This window comes from Argopecten irradians, chromosome 16, assembly GCF_041381155.1.
Source record: "Argopecten irradians isolate NY chromosome 16, Ai_NY, whole genome shotgun sequence".
Lineage (NCBI taxonomy): Eukaryota > Metazoa > Mollusca > Bivalvia > Pectinida > Pectinidae > Argopecten > Argopecten irradians.
In genome coordinates this window covers 30636603-30656200 of record NC_091149.1, presented here as the reverse complement: position 1 = coordinate 30656200, position 19598 = coordinate 30636603, and the positions used below count along the sequence as shown (strand labels likewise).

Below are 19598 nucleotides of genomic sequence, written 5' to 3'. Positions count from 1 at the left end.
TGTTTCAAGAGATATAACAATAAATATAAGCACACGTGTGTGTTTAAAAATACCACGTTTAAACATACCCAAGTAATCATGTAGATCTGGTCGACTGAGGGAAATTTATTAGATTCCGATTTATTCCATGTTTTAAAGGTTTCATACTCACAATACAGATCATATTTTAAATGAATATAACAACATACTACCTCATCTGATCATTGTGCTTCATTGTGACGGCTTCAAACACACATTTGAACGTATGAAATAAACACAAAGGAAAGTACAGATCAAGCAGTAGAAAATTTCTCTCTGGTGCGACTAGAATGGATTTTAATTTCAATGTTACCTGTATGCGTTGTTCATTGTATATGTGGCCGCATGCACGACACTTGTCTTTACTTAATACAAATACATATACAAGAGATTAGCTTTACATACACATACATCCTACGATGTTTACAAACAATCAACAAATCAAGTGAAACAAGTCCTTTTCTTTTGTCTTTGAAACACCACTAATAAGCTGTGGTGGCGATGACTTATTTCATTAGGTTATGAGTGTCAAGACGTAAAATGTGGTTATAATCAAGACTGTCAGTCTAAAGATAGAAACCGAGTGTTATGGGGGACAACCGCTTAGCCAATGGCGTAACAAAGACGTGTCATTAAAGTCTCCTTTTATATATGTGAATATAAATATCTGATATATTGTTTGAAAACAAATTCTCAATGAAAATGTAAAAAAGGAGAAACATATTTTTTACAATTGCGCAACTGGACAACAGCGGGCACTATGAAATATTGAACACTACCAGACAAACTGAAAGCTACAAGCCAGTAGAGCTTTGTGGTATCAATCGCTAATAGTTATGTAAATTGCGAAAATAAAATGCCTTGAAAAAGTTATGCGTGTAAACGCGATGAAAGTTTATAGTACTGCACTAGACACACTGAAAACTACATCCATTTATAACATTCAATTACGATGTTATTTTTCATTTATATCATTAACGATTCGACTAAATTAGGTCCTTTTGTGTCACCTTTATGATGTTTGTCATCATCTGTGCGTATCCAGTCATTACACATCGTGTATAGAAAGCTCACATAGCCGCCAGTGGTCTATATCGGCACTACCCATTATGACATGAATAATTGAACACTGCAAATCTCCACAATCACATTGATAGTCACAGTAAGTCATGTTACCAATTGTGTTCTGGGAGGTCGTTTTGCAGAATGTAATATTCGCCTCATGGTTACAGGTATCTTCACTTGTGGGCGACGAGATTCCAACCTAAAATACATACATACGATCATATAACTTTACGAAAATGCGGACACCTGAAACATAGCTCAAGATCTTAAGTATGTAAATAACAACGTTATGAAGAGAATGTTATCTTTTAATTATGTAATGTTTATTGGTTTATTATGAAATTTACAATGCTAAATAATAATAAAAACAAAGGACAATGCCAAACGATTAAACTCGAGGGTTTATTAATAGTTGGAACATTTATACAATAAAAGGATATTTATCAATAAATAGGAATGTTTGGACTATTGTTTATAACTTCATAACCATAACAAGAAAATAGCCCAACCCTGGTATATCTGTAGGCGGTTCGTTGACACTCGATGTTGTCGCCGATGATGCTAACTCGAATTCTATTTGAGGTCAGATTAAACAACGCTATGTTTGTGATGACCATCCAGAGCATTGGCGGTGAATCACCCGGTATAGGTAAATCAATACATATGTTCAGATTTCCGTCCAACACAAATGGTATAGTTCTTAAAATAAGGTTGGCTTCGTCTCTTAAAATTGTGATGTGTTTTTCAACTGAAAAAATATGATCAAATAAAATTCCAATCGATTAAAGCACAGATCCTTATTTTCTTTTATGTATCTTTATGATATTTTTAACGTCTGCAACAATTTCATGATTATACAAAATTGCACATCATTTTTGAAGATGCGTATGCCAAATTTTGTTTGTTTGTTTTAGTTTTCATCGACAGCCAGTGCTATTTAGGTCATTAAAAGAAAAGAAAAAAACCAACACGATATAATTTTAAAACGTATAGATTAACGGTAAAAGGTAAAATAAAGACGATATTCCCATGGGCGTTTAGAATTTTATTGTAAAAATGACAAAATAATATAAACACTATGGGTGAAATGGAAAAGGCGATAAAAAGATCATAACGTCATATATTTCAGATACCATGAAACAAGCAAATTTCCTTTAGGTGAATACAATTCAGTTAGTACACGTATTGGTCGTGGGGCTTGATTTTTTTGTAGCAGAAATCTATTTTAATCATATTGGTTTTGGGCTATTATATCGCTGTTATAGTTAAAATGTGGAGATAAAGAATCTATGATTACTCTAGGCAGCTAAAAAAGAAAATACATTTCATTGCTCCCCACTGAATCGTGTTTATGGGGAGGGGGGCATGGAAATGGGCCCTTCCGCGCGTATTTCTTGGATGCCTTTTTCGTAAACTGTCCAATTTAAAGTAATTTACTTTACATTCATATAAGGTATATTAAACCAGATGATCTGTATTATGTCACTAGGTGTCGTTTTCTATTAATATTGACAGATAGCACATGCGCTTTTCCCAAAATATTATAGGATGTTGGCGGATTTTCTACCTGATTTCCAGTCAGGATTTCATTTGTTTGTTGGGTTTAATCAATGTCCAATGAACAGCCAGGGTTATATGTGCTTTAACAACGTAACTCACATAATAATTTCGTACGAATGAAATAGAATATAACTGATTCAATCAACTCTAATACCAATGCCTGATAGGTATCTTTTAACTAACCGTTAGGTACTTACGTGGGTCCAGTTCAACTGAGACATTACAGATGACGGAGCAGGAAAAGGCCGAAAAATAATAGTAAGATATTATCTTCGGTACTTCGAATAGGTAAGTGTCATTGTTTGGCTCCCACTACAAAATATGAAAGTAAGACGATAATTTGATTTTACTAGTATGTATTCTTCCGTAATGTTCTTGCATTATGTCTAAGGGAGACTTCTACATTCGTAGTTATAATGAAAACCGCAATTTTAAAACACTGGCAAAATATTCAGAATTTCACTTCTGTTATGCAAATGTGTTAATATTGAAATTATAACCCCTGGGATATATAAATGTGTGTGTGTGGATTTAAAATGCTAGGCAGCATTTGATCAATCACAATTAAACGAACATTTATTTTGGGCCTTTTCATTATATTTATGTTGAAATTGTACTTCTATGAAATACTTCTAAATTCACTTACATAATGTTTGTACGTCGGTATATATTGTAATCCGTATACACATGTATAAAAGATACAGTTGGCCTAGAAGCTTATACAATTTACGCTATGAATCGCTCTACAATGCATCGAATCAATACTAAATTATATATAAAGTGTATATTTAATCGAAATATCAGAAAGATTCACTACAATCTATGTACAAATTCAAATTCTTTCATGAAATGATATTATTTTTTATTACATAACATTTTTGTGATCAATCGGGAGACATCGGCAATTTCCGAGAACTCGTTCACGGAGGGTGCCGACGGCCCCCGACTACATTTGTAGTTTCCGGAAGAATTGTTTCGTGTCGAGCAATGTGTACAGTATATGTTTTGTATGCATATGGAATTTTTAGATAAGTTTTTTTTACCTGCTAACTAAGCATTTTTTCTCATGAGTGGTTGTGAATGTATGGATAAGTCCCTGAACTCAGAAATTAAAATCGCTTGATATTATAAATAATGTTTCCGGAAATACTACTCCAGTATGTGTCTTATTTTAGTTTTTCATTACTTCCGGAAGTTAAGTTCATACTGCTGTGTATGGTTGTCGCTACCGATTTGACCTCTTTTCATGTCATTTAGATACTGCAACTATCTTGTTATCTATCTATCGCTGGCAGGTAAGCAGAGCTGAATACATTCTAACACATGGAAGAAGTTAAAATTCATAGTGCTAACTGTCAGGGTTTGGATGACAAGTATAAGAGAAAAGACGTGTTCTCATATTTTAAAAGCTTGAATTTTAATATAGACTGCATCCAAAATACGCATTTTACTCCAGAAATTGAAACCATTATAAAATCAGAATTGGGATACACTTGCTATTTTAGCTCTTTAGTTCAAACTCCAGGGGAGTGGCAGTTTTAATCAATAATAATTTCGAGATAAAAATTTTAAAGGTGAAAAATGATTTGGATGGAAATTTTATTGTTCTAGATGTCTCTATCGATAACATACGTTTTACACTTATTAATCTGTATGGTCCAAATTCGGATACCCCGTCTTTTTATAGTAAATTACTAGATGTTGCATATGAATTTGGAAATGACTCGTTCATCATTTGCGGAGATTTTAATTTAGTGTTAGACCCAAGTCTAGATTGTTCTAATTATGTACATGTGAATAATCCTAGGGCAAGGGAAAAAGTTTTTGATATGATACATGACCTAGGATTAATCGATATATATAGAAACAACCATCCAGATAGTAAACGATTTACTTGGAGGAGAACAAGGCCAGTAAAGCAGGCAAGATTAGATTACTTTTTAATTTCAGATAATCTTACTTCAAGTATACAAAAAACAAATATTGAACCAGGATATCGATCTGATCATTCCATACCAAACATAGCTTTAGTTTTTAATGAATTTAGACGATCAATTATTTCTAAAAACTCACTTATTTGAGATCAGGGGGGGGAATCTATATCATACTCATCTTATAAGAAAAAACAAAGAATGAGCCAAGAAATATCATTAAGGGAAAAGATTAAAGAATTAGAAGACCAAGAAAATGTTAACTTAAAAGACTTGTCACAAGCACAGAAAGAACAAGAGTCCTTAAGGAAATATAATTTGAAAGGCAGTATATTAAGATCTAAAGTAAAATGGGTTGATGAGGGGGAGAAACCATCTAGAAATTTTTTAAGTTTGGAAAACAGAAACTTCACCACAAAAATTATATCAGTAATTGAAAAAGACAATGGGAGCATAATTAGAGACCAAGATGAAATATTAAGTGAAGTAAAAAGAATTTTATGAAAACTTGTATTCAGAGGATGAAGATTTCCTCAATACCAACTTAAACGAATATCTTGATTATGACAATATACCAAAATTAAATTATTCAGAATCCAAAAGTTTAGAGCGCAATATAACCTATGAAGAAGCAGGTATAACCTTAAACAAAATGAAAAATAATAAAAGCCCATGCTCAGATGGCTTCACTGTGGAATTTTAAAAATGTTTTTGGAAACAGCTAGGTCACTTTGTAGTTCGGTCAATTCAACATGGGTTTAACATAAACAAACTTTCAATCACTCAAAGGCAGGGAATCATAACTTGTTTATCAAAGGGAGATAAACCCAGGCAGTACTTGAAAAATTGGAGACCTATTTCACATTTAAATACTATATATAAAATCGCTTCAGGCACTATCGTAAATAGAATAAGAAAAGTATTAGACACCATAATCAATACTGATCAGTCTGGATTTATATCAGATAGGTATATTGGGGAAAATACTAGAATCATTTATGATATTATGAATTATGCAAGTGAAAATTACATTCCAGGCATGTTGATAAATGTTGATTTTGAAAAAGCCTTTGAATCAGTCAGCTGGGATTGTATTGACAAAGTACTTAAATTTTTCAATTTTGGAAATGATATACGTAAATGGGTTAATATTTTTCAAAATGGTTTTAACTCTGCAGTTAATCAGGGAGGAAATTTGTCTTCATTTATTCTTATAAATCGAGGTTGTCGTCAAGGAGATCCTGCCTCCCCATATTTATTTATACTTTGTGCAGAAGTGTTAGAAATTAGAATTCAAAATAATGTAAATATTAAGGGTATTAATATTGAAAACACCGCTATATTACTATCCCAGTACGCCGATGACACTGCAATTATTCTAGATTGGTCAAAACAATCATTGAATGAATCATTGAGTGAATTGAAAAAATATGCAGAAATATCTGGCTTGAAAATAAACAAAAATAAGACTGAAGTAATATGGATAGGGAGTAAAAATATAGTGAGGAACAATTTTGTTCGGAGTGGAACTTGAATTGGGGAAAAACAACATTTACAATGTTGGGTATTGATTTCAATGTAGATCTGCATAAAATAGTTAAAATGAATTATGACAAAAAACTAGTCAAAATTAAATCACTTTTGAATAATTGGAATAAAAGAATACTTACACCTATTGGTAAAGTACAAGTTGTCAAATCACTACTTATTTCGCAACTTAATCACCTATTCATTGCATTACCAAATCCGGAAATTTCATTTTTAAAAGCACTTAACTCGAAAATATACATGTATCATTTTCTCTGGAACAGTAAAGTGGACAAAATTAAGAGAGATATTGTTATAAAAGAATATAGTGATGGTGGTCTTAAAATGATAGATATATTGTCTTTTATCAAAGCTCTAAAGTTAACATGGATAAAAAGATTATATACAAGGTCAAGTAAATGGCAAAGTATTTTAGGTAAAAATATTGACATAGGCAACCTGGCTAGTTGTGGAGAAGGATATATTAAAGAATGTGAATCTAAATGTAACAATCAATTTTGGAAAGATGTTTTATTTCTTTGAACTGCTTTATGGAGAAAAAAACAAAGTTAAATGATACTCCTGAAATATTGAAAACACCAATTTGGTACAATAATGATATACTAATTAACAGGAAAATGGTATTCTATAAAGACTGGTATCAGAAAGGTGGTATTTTTCTTAATGACCTTTTGAAATATCCATACTCGTTAAGTTTTTAGAATTTTCAAGAATTCACTGATACATTTAATGTAAATACTAACTTTATAACCTACCAGGGAATTATCAACTCATGTAGAGAATACCTAACACCCAATCAACATGATAATGTCAATTTGACATATCCAATTATACCAAACAATTTAGAAATTTTTATTAAACATAAAAAAGGATATAAAGAATTCTACCGTATACTTTATCAAAATAACGCTATGTCCGCGGGCAAAAGAAAATAGAATAACTTATTTGAAAATAATGATGAAACTTGGAAAAAATATATTCTACTCCTTTCCGAGTTACTACAAGTTCAAAACTGCAATGGCTGCAACACAGAGTCAACCAACATATCCTTACAACAAACTCATATTTATTTAAAATTGGTTTATCTGAAAATCCACACTGCTTTTTCTGTAAGACAGAGATAGAAACAATAACACATTTATTTTGGGAATGCAGTTAAGTACAACTTTTTCTTGAACACTTTGAATTTTTACTTATTGCATTACTTATTCTTTTTCCTTCAATAAAGAAACAATTCTTTTCGGGGTAACAAACAATAAAAACATGTATTATATAATTGATAATCTGATTTTACTAATCATGAAACAGTACATTTATAGATCTAGGTGTCTTCAACAAAACCTGTTTGTTGCATCATTAAAATATATTATAAAGGAAAATTATGATATACAGAAATATATTAGTATTGGTAAAGGTAATAAATACATAGAAAAAATTAACCGTAATTGGAAAAAATGGATTAAATTTATAGAAACTTCACTAAATCCATGACAGCATTAAGTATTTATACAAAAGTTTACATAACTGCAACCTCCAGCTATAGAATCTATAATATAACCATTAATCTCTCTCTCTCTCTCTCTCTCTCCCTCTCTCTCTTGTATATATATTATTGAATGTATGTTTTTGAATGGTGTGTGGATGTGGTAGTATAGAGTTGTGTATGTCAAATAAAAAAACGAGACATGACAATAATATGGCTGATGATGATGAAGATGATGATTGATTATGATGATGTTGTTTATGTAGATGAAGATAATGTGACTAATTTTTTAGTATAACTACATATAGTTGATGATGATGTTCTTTTTGGTGATTATGATCATGACAATAATGAGGATGAAGATAATGATGTTTGATGAATTATGATGATGAGGATGATGATGATGATGATGATGATAACAAGGATGATGATGATATTTCATGTTGTTGATGATGATTATGACGATGATGAATGTTGTTGTTGTTGATGATGATGATGATGATGATTAAGATGAGGGAAATAATGAGTTAAATGACTATGCTGTTGACGGTGGTGGTGATGATGACAATGGTGATGATGATGTAATACCACATTATTATATGAACATGTCTTTTTGAAAAATAAAAAATTACAAAAAAAAAACAACAAAAAACAAAAACAAAAAGTAAACGAACACTTACCGACATAGCCTTGCGTTCGTAGTAAGATCCATTGGAACTATAGTGAAGCCACAGTGATGAATGATCTGTACCTGCAGCCTTTGTAAATCCCTTTAGAACGATAAACTCGGGGAAGTGTTGCTGAAATGGAAAGTTATAGTTAAATGTCTTAATTATCGTTCATGTGCAATGAAATAGAATTGCCAGAAGTGTCTGCGTGTCGTAGGACTCGGCGGCATGTTCATTTTGATTGTTTGTGTATTCAACTAACGTCCCATTAACAGCCATGACCATGTAAGGACGGACGGTCCAAGTATGTGTTATGTTGCAGGTATGAAGTGCGTGATGCTTGTTTGTTTGTTTGTTTGAGTAAAGGGACAATTCAGTCTAAGAGAACATTAAAATTTGTACACATATCGGAAAAAATCCAGTTCTACTGGAAATTAGATCAGCCAGTTTTACTGTGATATGCCAGAAAAGCCCGTGGTGGTGAAATGCGTATGAAACGTTCAAACTCGCTCGCTGTCCGCCATTACACGTTGTGGGCGAACATCCTGTATGCCGAACCCTGTCCCTTGTACTTTGAGCAATGCAACTTTCGTCTAGAATTGCTCAAATCGCTCTGACAGGTGAATTGTCTTGCCTAAAAAAATTGATTTATCACCTCCTCAGTGGTTATGTAGTTCATTTGTTTGACGTGCGTGACAATGACGTGGAATTTGTCAATATATTGTGTTAAATGTTTCATAAGAAATGTAGAACAATACATTTATGCCTTATTTTGCTTCTTGGTTATGTAAAATATTTAGCCTGAATGAAATGTCCCTTTAAATAACGTCCTATTAACAGCTATGGTCATGTAAGGACGGCCTCTCATGTATGCGGTGTGTTGCGTGTATGTTGTGCTGGGTGCATGTTTTGGGAGACTGTGGTATATTCATGTTGTGTCTTCTAGTATAATGGAACTGTTCCCCTTTTTATAGAGCTATATCACTGAAACATGCCGCCGAAGACACTAAGAAACACACCCTATCCGGTCACATTATACTGACAACGGACGAACCAGTCGTCCCACTCCTTGGCGTGATGCGTGTTTTGGAAGACTATAAAAGTGGTAGTTTCTGCTGCTGCTTAGCGCTCAGCATAAAGGATGTAGGATGACTAGTTTGACCGAGTGACGTGTGTTTTTTGGTGTTTTCTCAATAAAATGTGACAGAGTGACGCGTGTTTATTGGTGTTTTGTCAGTATAATGTGACCGAGTGACGTGTGTTTATTGGTGTTTTGTCAGTATAATGTGACCGAGTGACGCGTGTTTATTGGTGTTTTGGCAGTATAATGTGACGGAGTGAAGTGTGTTTATTGGTGTTTTGTCAGTATGATGTGACCGAGTGACGTGTGATTATTGGTGTTTTGTCAGTATAATGTGACCGAGTGACGCGTGTTTATTGGTGTTTTGTCAGTATAATGTGACCGAGTGACGCGTGTTTATTGGTGTTTTGTCAGTATAATGTGACCGAGTGACGCGTGTTTATTGGTGTTTTGTCAGTATAATGTGACCGAGTGACGCGTGTTTATTGGTGTTTTGTCAGTATAATGTGACCGAGTGACGTGTGTTTATTGGTGTTTTGTCAGTATAATGTGACCGAGTGACGGGTGTCTATTGGTGTTTTGTCAGTATAATGTGACCGAGTGACGCGTGTCTATTGGTGTCTTGTTAGTATAATGTGACCGAGTGACGCGTGTTTATTTCGCAGCATTCGTCAGTGATACAGCACCATAATCCTGACAATGAATCTGTATTCAGAGCATTATTTAGCATTACAAACCAGATGAGCGATACAGGCCATCTGGGCCTCTAGTTTATTATTGCATTAATAATTTTTTTTCCGTTTTCAGTAAAATATGTCCGTTTTCAGTAAATTAATATGGATTTTTAAATTGTTATATCCAGTTAACACTTACAATGTTCGGTTTCTCTATCATCAATACCTCCGTGACAAGAGCTGTGTTGTTACTTAGTATGGTAGCTGTAACAGTATCGGAAACGTTTCCGATTGTCGGGCTGTCATCAGTAAATCCTAATGTGAATTTTATAGCAACAGCCTGGTCTACGGGCCAGTAAGAAGTTGCTAAGAATGTTCTCGTTATTGATATTAAGTCAACAACCAATTTTTCAACCGTACCATCAGTTTTTCTGTAAAATAAAAAAAGATTATAATTTGCTACATTTTGCTTTTTGCCCTTTCTTAACATTACTATTGGAACTTTGAAACCCTTAACAATATTTACAACCTCACCTGATAATTACTAGGTATGCGATTGAATAAAAGTCATGATATATTTTACGACAGTTCCCTGTTCTTCTTGATTACGGGAGATTATACCTGACTACGGGAACTATACCAAAGTAAATTCCTCCAGGAATGAGCACGCGACCAAATATATATGCTTTGGGAACAAAACAGTTCCCTCTGGACTTTCCCTTTGCAATGTTTCTTGGCCGAATGAACATGAATATTTTCTGACATATTTGACCTTTGTAATGATTATTTTATTGGACACGTTTGACAACATACTTCTTATGAATAATCAAGAGGTCTCTAGACCCGATATTTGACCTAAAAGGCCTTGAGATCCGATATGTTTGTTTTTCAAGCTTTTACCTACTTTTCCAGTAAAAGTTGAAATATATCGGATCTAACAGCTTTTATTGCTTTAAGTGTTAGACACTAGTGTATATTAGGCCATGGGCTAGGAGGGTCCCATGCACCCCCCCCCAAACCTCCGAACAATATTTTTCTTTTAAGTGTTAGACACTAGTGTATATTGTGACTTAAAGATTTTGTGTCGATAGCCACTTGTTGTGTTAGCTCACTGGGCCGGTGAGTTTACATATGTCACGGCGTTCGTTGTCTGTCCATTAATGTTTCTCTTTCGTCGCTACTAGTCAGAGAGTTATACATGTAATATAACCAGATTCGTCAATAAATATCCCTGAGGAGAAGGGAGTTTGTATCAGACTTGGCTTTAACCCACTGTTTTACAACGATGTTGTCGTAGCGTTTGGTATGGATTGAAACCAAATTTGACCATTCTATGTAATAGGGGAATGGAGTTTGTATGGACCGTCAATTGTAATCTTGAAGCTAACTTGACCCCTTTTAACCCCGCCCCTCTGTCTCTGGGGATCAGCTAGGGCAATTTAGATAATTATGTTAAAAATGCTAATCAAGTTTGATTTATTTTTGAAAATTGTGTAAATAATGCTCATAAATGTGTTTTCCCTATGAAACTATGTGAGACCCCTGGACCATGAATTTCACATTTTTGTAGAGGTCCATAATACATTTCAATTTATACACAGTACATCTGCGAGTGAATGTCAATGTTACCCCCTTTTGTAAGCCCCCTCCCCCGTCGGTATGTCACAAGACCCTCCCCCAAGGGTATGTCACAAGCCCCCTCCCCCGAAGTTATGTCACAAGCCCTCACCTTCGACGGCATGTCACAAGCCCCCTCCACTGAGGGCATGTCAGAACCCCTCACTTTCGACGGTATGTCACAAGCCCCCTCCCCGACGGTATGCCACAAGCCCCTTCCTCCGACGGTATGTCACAAGCCCTCTCCCCCGACGGTATATCACAAGCCCTCTCCCACGATGGTATGTGACAAGCCCCCTCCTCCAACGGTATGTGACAAGCCCTCTCCCACGACGGTATGTCACAAGCCCTCTCCCCCGGCGGTATGTCACAAGCCCTCTCCCACGACGGTATGTGACAAGCCCCCTCCTCCAATGATATGTAACAAGTCCTCTTCCCCGACGGTATGTCACAAGCCCTCTCCCACGACGGTATGTCACAAGCCCCCTCCTCAAACGGTATATGACAAGCCCTCTCCCCCGACGGTATGTCACAAGCCCCCTCCCCCGACGGTATGTCACAAGCCCTCTCCAACGACGGTATGTCACAAGCCCTCTCCAACGACGGTATGGCACAAGCCCCCTCCTCCAACGGTATGTGACAAGCCCTCTCCCACGACGGTATGTGACAAGCCCTCTCCCTCGACGGTATGTCACAAGCCTTTTACCTCTGGGTTTCCAGATCAAATATTACGTTGGACAGTAGTCGGTAACTCAAATGTGCTTCAACTTGATATTCATAAATGACTGGTTGTTACAAGGACAAATCAAATCAATCCCAAATATTAACTTGAATTAACTTCTAATCAACATAAAAGATATAAGTAGAACTCCGAGTGGCAGACTAATACCCGGGCTAATTACACCTCTCAATTTGTAATACCTCCATTAACAAGGGACACTCCCAATTATGTCGGGGTCTGTGTAAAACAAAAATATCAAAATATTTTAGAAGGAGTTCACCGGACAAATTTGAGTGTAGAGACATACAGATATTTTAGTTTAAACATATTTTATTGTCAAAACAAAAGACAAGGGGGTAAGGCAAAGTCATAACAACTAAAAAAAGCCTTTCCCTTACATACAATGACGAGACAAGAGACAATAAACCTAGACAATATTAATAATATTAAATACAAAATTTATGTTTTTATAAAATTTTATGAATTGATGCACGCCTCTGAAAAATACTTTGGTTTATATGATCAGCACTGCCACAAACTTTCAAATTTACACCAACATTCAAGTTTTTTAAGTTATCTAGTAAAATAATTCTGCCATTCACATACTAATTACTTTGGAAGACAAGAGGCCCAGAGGGCCTGTATCGCTCACCTGGTTTGTAATACCAAGTAATGTTCTAAATACAGGTTCATTATTTCTTTTCTGAAGGAATTCGAATATTTACCTCTAATTCTCCTATTGGGCGCCACTTTTCCTGCCCCCCGGGGGGGGCAGAACCAAAATTTATACAAGTTCTTTTCCCCTTCCTCCATGGATGTTTGTGGTCAAATTTGGTTACATTCCATGCAGAACTCTAAGACAAGTAGCGATTTATAGAATTTACCTCTATTTCTCCTATTGGGCCCCGCCCCTCCTGCCCCCGGGGGGTCAGAGCCAAACTTTATAAAAGTTCTGTTCCCCTTCCCCCAACAATGTTTGTGGCTTAATTTGGTTACAATCCATGCAGAACTTTAGGACAAGTAGCGATTTATAGCATTTACCTCTATTTCCCTATTGGGCCCCGCTCCTCCTGTCCCCGGGGGTCAGATCCAAAATTTATACAAGTTCTGTTCCCCTTTCCCCAAGAACAATCCATTCAGAACTCTATGACTAGTAGCGATTAAAAGGAAATGTTGACGGACGGACGGACGGGCCAGGTGAGCTAAAAAATGATAGGCACTCTCACACCACAGATAATTTTTTGACTATTGAATAGGTTTACACGAAATAAATCGAAATTTAACTGGTTACATCGATGTCTTTCTTAACTGTCACCAGAATTTAATAGGCTGGATATTTTTCATGAGAATTTTGTTTTTTTAAAGTAGCTAATGAAGGTGATGATTTAGTCGCTGCATCCAAGTCATTCCATATATAAACAGAAGAAGATAGAAAAGAAGATTTAGTAAAGAAGTCTGTAAAAAGGAATTCTATAATTACTGTTAGTCCTTAAAGCATAGTTTAGACAGATGGACAACCGATTCTAGTATACCCCCTTGACTTAATCGCGGAGGTAATTATATATCGTGAAATTGAAGTGAAATTGCTTTAGCTGAATGAGTAGTTACTTACGTAACAAAGTTGTAAGTGTAACGCATAAAGATGTTATATCCCTTCGTTATTCCACCAAAGTTACAGAAAGTAAAAGCCTGACCAAACGAAATCTCCAAAACAAGGAGTCCATAATCTCTGTCTTCGAGCATATCGAGCACAAGCTTGACATCAGTTGAATAGGTTAAAGGTGGGCATTCCTCATTCAGGGAGAGAGTCAGTGGAAGGGTGCCGTTAATACCGCGCATCTGAAGCAACACGAAGAAAACGCAATAAAGAAATAAGAAAACAAGAGGCCCATGGGCCTTAACGGTCACCTGAGTTAGAATATATAATGAAACAAATTAAAGACATATAAACACTATATGCTGGGCCTTGAAGTTGGTCAGTGATTTATAAATTTGACTTTTTAGACTATGAAGAGTATTTGCTTCCATCAACCCTGTGAACTTAGAGGTATTTTTTGAAATTTTAATCATTTTGACCCTGTTTGGTCCTACCCCTCTGGTCCCCCAGGGAGTCATCGAGGACGGATAGGATGCTAAAATGCTATATCTTAGGTTAATAATTTTAACCAAGTTTGACTCATTTCCAATGAAAATTGGGCAAATAATGTTCACAAACATGTTTTTCCTATATAAACTAAAGTAAACTTGACCCCTATCCAGGGTGTAACGTGAGACCCCAAGGTCATATAATTCACAATTTTTATAAACACCTTAAGACCTTTCCATCTATAACGATTTGATTTTACTATTTCCAGAATTTTAGAAGATTTTTGAAGTTTAAGCCTATTTGACCCCTTTTTAGCCCCGCCCCTCTGCCCCCAGGGGGTCGGCCAGGACCAATGTGGATATGATATTAAAATGCTATCTCAGGCCAATAATTCTAAGCACGTTTGACTCATTTCCAATGAAAATTGAGCAAAAAATGCTCATTAATGTGTTTTACCTGTATAAACTATAGTAAACTTGACCACCTTCCCGAGGGGAAATACGAGACCCCAGGGTCATATAATTTACTATTTTTATAAAACAAACTTTAAGATCTTTCGTTTATAAAGTGTATTTGATACTACCATTTCCAAAATTTTAGAAGAATATTTTTGAAGTTTTAGCAAATTTGACCTTTTTTGGCCCAGCCCCACTGCCCCCAGGGGGTCGGCCAGGACCAATGTGGATATGATATTAAAATGCTATCTCAGGCTTATAATTCTAACCTCGTTTCCAATGAAAATTGAACAAAAAATGCTCATAAATGTGTTTTCCTATATAAACTATAGTAAACTTGACCCCCACCCCAGGGGGAAACGTGTGACCCCAAGGTCATATAATTCACAATTTTTGTAAAGGACCTTAAGACCTTTCTATCTATGAAGAGTATTTGATTCTACCACATCTCTGAGTAGAGAAGATTTTTGAAATTTTGCTCAATTTAACCCCTTTTGGCCCCTCCCACAGCCCCGTGTGAGGTGGGGACCATATCATTCACAATTTTGATTGGCCTTATGCCTTAGAAGGTTTGTGCAAAATTTCATTGAAATTGCTTCAGCAGTTTTGGAGAAGAAGTCGATAATGTAAATTGTTTACGGACATACGACGGACGACGCACGACGATGGACATAAGACGATTAGAATAGGTCACTTGAGACTTCGTCTGAAATCTAAAAATTGGTTTGTTTGTTTTATTAACGTCCTATTAATAGCTATGGTCATGTAAGGACGGCCTCCCATGTATGTGGTGTGTTGCGTGTATGTTATGCGAGGTGCGTGTATTGGGAGACTGTGGTATACACATGTAGTGTCTTCTTGTATAGTGGAACTTTTGCCCTTTTTATAGTGCTATATCACTGAAGCATGCCGCCGAAGCAACACACCCCACCCGGTCGCATTATACTGACAACGGGCAAACCAGTCGTCTAACTCCCTGTATGCTGAGCGCCAAGCAGGAGCGGAAACTACCACTTTTATAGACTTTGGTGTGTCTCGGCCAGGTGATAGAACCCAGAGCCTTCCAAGACTGACAAAATACACATGGCAAGACTGACGAGTAAACCACTATTTACTAGGTTTTTTCCAAAACAGTATTCTCGTCTAAATGCACACTAAAAGGAATATTAATTTTATATACACACTGATTTTGCTTGTATAATGCTTAACTATTATACAACTATGATTGATCGTTTTGTTAATATAGACTAAATGTTCTTACCGTAAAAATCTCTTCCCCTGAAATATTAACATAGAATTTATATAATTGCGGCGATCCTTCTCCAGGATAAGAGATTGTCACATTAAGCTCATGCGTCGAACCAATTTCTGTGGTGCCTGACTCCATTACAAACCTCACTTGTATACCAAATTCTGCAGCCACTGGGGTGTCTCCGGCATGATATGGTATGTTAGGCACAATCAGTGTCCCATGCGTGGTAACCAAATACCAAGATTCGAATGGACGAACGCATGGAAATTTCGATTGATTAAATGGCACGTCAGAAACCTTTACAGACGAAACCCTCATCCCGGCCCCACCGGGTCCAGCATAGAGTCTCGTGGACGTTTGCCATGAATACTGAGCAGACGAAAGTGGTGGGATTTTCCATCTAAGATACGCAATACCCGTTTGACTAACGGTTAGTGATGACGATGTTTGGTCCGAAATAATGTTCAACCTTTCCATCTGTAACATGAATACATATTCAACATTGACAAAATTATTTCAGTACCAATAATACTGTTTTAAATTTTTAAGCTTTCTTAGCTAGCGTTAAGGATACATTATAAAGCTTATTTAACTAGCATAAATGATTATGGTTAGAGAGGTGGTTATTCTATTTAATTAGTATAAAGGATTATGAGTAGTGAGGTGGTTATTCTATTGCGTATTCGCCTGTTTGTTGACGTCAATATTTACTTTTTTTCATATTACTTATAAAGCGTTAAACGAATAAGTAGTACCCAATGAATGAAGATGGTTCACATAAATATATTGTTTAAAGTGATCCTGCTTTGTACGTTGCTGGGTGCTGTTCGCAGCTGCAGGTCATTCTTAACATCCATAAGATCCACTGATAATGAGACTGTTTAATGAAGGGTTACCAAGTTTATTTTGATTTGAGGACATTATCTTTAAATTCACGGGATGGAAAACCTGTCAATCTCATTATAATACAGATCCTTATTATCACTACGTTTGATAAGAGCCTCTATTTAATGGAGTGGTTATATGGATCTGAGTTTTAATCAGATTGGAAAACCTGAATGCCCGTTGTTAGTATAGTGTGACCGGGTGAGGCTGCTCTAATTATTACTGTCTCATACTTAGTTTAAGATTTAACGTCCAATTAACAGTCGGTGTTATTTGTTGCGGCGTATGCATGCTATGTTTTGGGAAGCTATATTCATAACAACTTAATGGCATTCTGTGGTTACTTTACATTGATTTTCTTACTGCTTTTTTTTTTGCTTTCATGTTTTGTAGCTGAAGAAATGGAACATGTAAAGAAATTCGCCTTCTCTGTCACATCTTCGATTAAGTAACTTGTTTCAATCTTAATTATTAGAAACTTAGAAACTTACTGGAATCATTGCAGTAGCTATAAAGTGCAAGTCTGTGCTAGTCTGGACCACTGAATCGACCTCAAATTCAATTGACAAAGGGCACGTAAATCCAGCTTCAGCCTCTGGCATCATAGCCAACATTATTTCCATTTCTATGGAATCCGCATTAGCGTCATCCTCGAGGGTCCCTACAATGAACCAGCATTGAGCAATATAATTTAATTTTCAGGATGTAACATTTAAATATTATTTTAACGTAATATCAATCTAATTCACCTACCACGTGACACCCTATAACGTTTGTGCCTTACTAGTATCTCCAGTGGTGATGGAACGTAACTGTTTGTAATCTTCCCGGGGAAATGGCGTAATTCCATCACCAATAGAAACAATAGTCCCGCACAAACGTTATCATGTATCACATGATACGGGAATTAATCCCATTTGACGATGTCAAGCAGTGAAAGTTGACATGCGAAGCAAACTTCACGATAACATAAACCAGTGTAAATCTTGTATCATGTCCTGTTGACACACTTCCACCGTATCCGGAAAAAGGAAGTCACAACAAGGTTCTGAGTGTACAAGACCTTGTCTAAATTCACATTCCCGGTAGATTACACAAATATTATATAAAAGCTGATTAAAATACAGATCCTTTCAATCACCTCGTTTATGCATTTATCAAAAGAATGATCATCAGGATCTGTACTTTAATCAGATTGAACTCTTTGGAATAATTAAAGTGTTCGTTATAGCCATGAATTTGTTGTTTGTTTGAAATAGTTATGTTAAGAAGTTTATTTTCAAAGTTATTAAAATATAAAAGCACAACATTAAAATAGAGTCAAACAAACATACATTTTAGCACTGCAATCTTACCTGCATTTGGAAGATAACCAAAATCTCTTGTTCGAAATTGGTGACTTAAACAAAAATCATCATCATCTTGACTTCGGGATATAGTAACTGGGATGGTATTTTTAAAGTGATCACCGACAGCTGTGACACGCACTTTCGCAATTTTAAGTCCTGGATTAGTTGAATTAAACGAGATTTTGTACGAGGACAGAGGGTTTCCAAAGACCGCCACTAGACGGAATGTTTTCATACTGCCCGAAGGCATGTCGACCGCACCTTGAATGTCGGTGGTGAAGTTGGATTTGTTAGTAAAATTCTGCAAATGATTAACAAAAACCAAATCAAAATATGTTGAAAAGTCCATGTATTTCAATACATAAAGGAAAAAGGCCAACAGACAATTAGCATAACTAATAAAATCGTACAAGAGGATGTATGGGCGTTACAATTATACATGCAAAACCCATTGCATGATTGTATCTGGCGATTAAATTTGTGATCTTCTCTTTTCTCTTCTACCTCGCGTCTCCCTCGACACCGCATCGTGTGTTGGCAGTAGTGCCGGAGCGTTTTCAGAATGTAAGCTATAGGGGGCACCTACTTTTTAAACTAGAGTTTTGTTAGTTGATTTTAGTTTGTCTTCACAAATTGGGACCTGAACATTATTAGGGATTTCCAGTCAGGATTTACATTCAGGAAATCCTCTTTTGTTCTTTTTTTCCTTATTATTATTGTTATTACAAGCTAACCGATATTTACATAATATATAATTCATTTTTCGATTATGTGAACATGACGTACGAAGAAACTATTTTACATAATGAATAACTTGCATTGCATGTCCCTGTGTTTGGGCTGAGGTGACCAATATTACATTTTATGGTCCCGGAATAGCAGTTTAGGTGGGTTGTTTTTATCTTGTACACACGTTCTTTCCACATATTCATAGTTCTAAATATAACTGTCGATCAAATCATCGATGAAAAGTTACATACTATAAGACCACGGTCGAGTGCATCGTGGGTAGCAATAGGCCTAGGACGTCTCCTTACAGGCGGTGTATGGAATTTGCAAATGATATGTTTTAATGTCAAGACTGGTTTATGTAAATAATGAATATACAAACCCATATTTTTCAACGTTAGACATTTTTATTTTGCTGTAATCAATATCGATGCTGGTATCGTTTGTGCGATGAGAGGAGATGACGAAGTTTTGCC

The 19598-nt window shown here is 35.8% G+C and overlaps 1 protein-coding gene across 1 annotated transcript; it reads right to left on the bottom strand.

The window, feature by feature from the left end:
- Window positions 1–275: 275 nt before the first annotated feature.
- LOC138310925 (uncharacterized) lies at window positions 276–18025 on the bottom strand. The gene is made up of 9 exons (XM_069252250.1): window positions 17798–18025; window positions 17536–17705; window positions 16169–16636; window positions 13979–14205; window positions 10228–10459; window positions 8286–8405; window positions 2841–2955; window positions 1593–1831; window positions 276–1282 (listed from the first exon to the last, which is right to left on the bottom strand). Exons 1-9 carry the CDS (start codon window positions 17892–17894, stop codon window positions 1067–1069), a joined length of 1884 nt encoding a protein of 627 aa, XP_069108351.1. The 5' UTR covers window positions 17895–18025; the 3' UTR covers window positions 276–1066.
- Between the last annotated feature and the right edge of the window lie 1573 nt (window positions 18026–19598).